Source organism: Grammomys surdaster, unplaced genomic scaffold (assembly GCF_004785775.1).
Source record: "Grammomys surdaster isolate TR1022 unplaced genomic scaffold, NIH_TR_1.0 262, whole genome shotgun sequence".
Lineage (NCBI taxonomy): Eukaryota > Metazoa > Chordata > Mammalia > Rodentia > Muridae > Grammomys > Grammomys surdaster.
The window spans coordinates 1,283,492-1,287,272 of record NW_021604703.1 but is presented as its reverse complement, the minus strand read 5'-3'; the positions used below and the strand labels follow the sequence as shown (position 1 = coordinate 1,287,272).

General features: G+C 46.5%; 1 protein-coding gene across 1 annotated transcript in view; it reads right to left on the bottom strand.

The window, feature by feature from the left end:
• The window catches only part of LOC114627957 (proton-coupled amino acid transporter 3), a 27,847-nt gene extending 25,124 nt beyond the window's left edge, over positions 1–2,723 (bottom strand). The window contains exon 1 of the mRNA XM_028775896.1: positions 2,578–2,723. Within this exon, the coding sequence (XP_028631729.1) occupies positions 2,578–2,723 (146 nt within the window). The remainder of the gene's footprint in view (positions 1–2,577) is intronic.
• Positions 2,724–3,781: the final 1,058 nt, after the last annotated feature.

The window sequence follows — 3,781 nt, the reverse complement described above, 5'->3', positions numbered from 1 at the left end:
CCTCTCTCTCTCTCTCTCTCTCTCTCTCTCTCTCTCTCTCTCTCTCTCTCTCTGTGTGTGTGTTGGGGAGAGGACAGAACAAGTTCTGTGACTCTAGTGTGACTCTCAGCTCCAGGGTACTGTCTCAGAACATGTGATCCAGGGCTGGTGCCAGCTCAGGAGGCTCAACAAACAGGAAGCTCTGAAGGTGAAGCAAATAGAAATTGCTACCATTTAGGAGAGTCCTTGGGATTTATTCTCCTAAATAATAATCACTGAGGCCTGCTATACTTCTAACGTTTAGAAAGACAGTGAAGAACTTAGTAACCAACGTTCCAATTCATAGAATATTTATTGGCAGCTCATTTCATTTAATTTCAAAGTTTGAAGGTTTTTTAAAATTTATTTTTTCTTTTGAGACAATCTTATGTAATTCAGGATGGTCTCAAATTTGCTATGTAGCCCAGGATGACCTTGAACTCCTGATGTTCCTGCTTCCACCCCTGAAAGCTGGGACACTGCCATGCCTGTTTGCGAAGTCATTAACTTACTGGAGAAAGTAGAGTCATTGTGTAGAACATATGAATTATTTGCTGATCCTCTTTGTTCCTTCATACATTGACTCAACCAATATTCCTTTGAATGAATATATACAGATCGCCACAAATGGATACGCAGTACAGACTCATGGTATGCACTGGATAAAACAAAGCTTAATAGCCAGTGCTACTGTGCACAGCACTACGGGTACTGAGTACTGCTCAGAGAGTGCTAGGTACCAGGGTTCTAAGTGCTCTTCACACTTGTGTGGGCAGCTGCTGGCCAGGCTGGGAAGAATGGTGGGGGGAGACAGCAGCATGAGAACAGACTCAAGGGTTACCACCAAACTTCTTTGGTGGAGCAAGCAGGGGCTGGATTAAACTGGCAGTGGCACCCATTCCAGCTGGAAAGATGGGGTTCCTAGAGGAGGCTACTGAAGAGTGTCAAGCATCAGGTGGACATCCCTCTCTGCTGCCATAGGACTTCCCTGGAGGAGGCTGAAATGTTGCACGAGTCACACAGTAAGTCTGACAGATAAAATGCTCCTGGTTCAGGGTGAAGGGCACAAGCAAGCACAAACCTGCTTTTGATAAATCTCTTCTAACATGGGAGAGCCATGTTCGTTCACCTACATAACTTCTAGTATCTCAGTTAACTCAAAGCAAGCCTGGGACAGCAGTCTTTCTATACAGTTATTTCTTGACAATTGCAACTATTGGAAAATATATCACAGATTCCTCCCATTGACACTTTTCTCTTTCATCAGTTCTTCAGTAGTAAGTTGTTTTATAGACTCTCTTCACCTCTCCCTTCTGTGCTATGACAGATAGCACTGGCCTTGCTTGTACCTGACCTTCTGGGAAAAATGAGGCATTATGGGAAACCATTGCATCTTGGGTAACAGCATGTTGCCTTGGGTCACAGGGCCTTAGACAGCACACATAGGCTGGAGGCTATGCTGAAATATTTAGAAAAGTAAGCTTTCTAATTTTTATTTAAAAAAAAACAAAACAAAACAATACATTGCTACTGTAAAGTGCCCACGACCTATCCATAACAAATAAGCACATATGTGGACACTGGGTGGCCATTCCTATTTCTGTCTAAGTGCCCAGTATTTTTACAAAAGGGCCTGCAGCACTTGCAGGGTCCTGAATAAATTTCCTCTTGAATGATGGGTACTCTGTATTTCTTGGTGTCTTTGGAGTCTCTCCATATTATACATATGAGCTATACTTGCAACTAGACAGTAACACTTATAAGAGATTCAGAAGTTGCTGCCTGATGTGTGTGTGTGTCCATTTCTCTCTGTCTCCCCCATCCCACCTCCTCCTTCTCTGGAACCTGGGTCCTTGTGCATCCTGGACAAGGGCTGTATCCCTGATCTGTATCTCTAGTTTGTGTCATATACTTTCAAAGACACGCCAAATAATGTTTTCCATAAATGGCATTGTTAGGATTGGATATAAAATATCACCATTATTTATCAGGATTGAGGGATTCCCATAATCCTAGCACTCAGGAGGCTAAAGCAGAATTGCAAATCTGAGGCCAGTCTGGGATCCAGAATGAGGCTCTGTCCAGAGAAAATTTTCTATAAGTCTCAGTTTGGGGCAGTACAAATGGAACATGGGGTGATCCGGTGATCTTTTGTTTACAGGAAGATCTGTGTCTGAATGGGGAGATGAATTGGGTTAGAGATGGGACAGAGAGAGGAGCGTCCATCCTCCTGGGGTCAGGGATGTGTTCTATGTCCAGCAGCTCAGGTTGGGGACAGCTGCTCCAGCTGGGTTCTTTGAAAGAACTGGGAAACATGGTTCCCCCGCCCCCAGACAACTCTCCAGAGCTACAGTCAATATTCTTAGGTTCTGGAGCTTTGCTGTGTCAACAGGGAACAGGAGGAGGACCTTAGGAGCTGAGATTTGGATACGTTTACCCTGGAGGGGCAATGGAACTACTCACACTGAGGTTCAGATACATTTACCATGGAGGAGCAATGGGACCACTCACACTGAGGTTCAGATACATTTACCCTGGAGGGGCAATGGGACCACTCACATTAGTGCATCGGCTTCCCCGCGAGGGTCCTTCTTTGGGGAGACACTACTGTTGCTGCTGCTGCTGCCTTTTGAAGAGGTCTTAGACCCACTGAATGTACTCCGCGAACACTTGCCATCTTCTCTAAGCAGCGATGTCTTCCCCATGGTGGGCAGGCAGTAGATGTACAGCACTCAGCTGCCCCAGGCTCTCAGTGGGCTTTCATCAGGAGAAGCCATACAGCAGGTCTCAGATGCTGCTGGCTCCTGACTCCTGGGTATGCCTGGCCCTAGGTGAAGCCCAGAGTATGTGAATCAGAGGACAATGGTGGCTGGGGTTATAGGTGCCTCATCAGGCTCGTGAGGTACCTAGGGAAGTGTCACAGATTCCCCACCCAGGACTACCTTAACATCTGCCAGGACACACACAGACTTTCAGCCTCTTCCAGATCAGTCCTCGATGCTGTGGTCCACCGGGAACACTGACCAGGAGGAGGAAGGTATCATTAGACCGGAAGTTCTGGCGCCTAGCTGTGGGCTCAGGCTCAGGGTTTGTTGCCTCTGGCAAGAAGCAAGCCACAGCTACCTCACAATGGAGGCTACCCAGGATGCAGATGTCACCTATACCAGCATATCTAGCTGGAGGTAAACAATGGATTGTGCCAGCTCTCTCAGATCCTCTGCGCAGGAGGACTGTGTAGACTACCACTTGATTATGAAGGGAGTGAAAGCACACGTTTAAAAGCCATTCGTGGGCTTGAGAGAGGACTTAGTTGGTAAAGCACTTGCCATGCAAGCATGAGAACCTGAGTTCAATCCCCAGGACATACATAAAAAAGCTGGGTGTAGTGGTTCAGGCTTGTGATCCCAGAGCTAGGGAGTGAAGACTAGAGGATTCTTAGGGCTCACTAGCCACCCAGTCTGTATGGCAAGCTTCAGGCCAGTGAGAGCTCTTGGCTAAAACAAACAAACGAACAAACAAATATAGAAAGGTTGGTTGGGGCATACTAGCGCATGTCTTTAACCCCAACACTCTGTAAGCAGAGGCAGGCAGATCTCTGTGAGTTTGAGACAAGTCTAGTCTACAGAGTGTGTTCTAGACTAGCCAGGACCACATAGTAGACCCTGTCTCAACAGCCACAACTCCAACCATGATAGACTGAAATTCCTCAGGAACCACAAACCAAAATAACCTTCTTCTACCGTAGACTACTGTCAGTTACTTT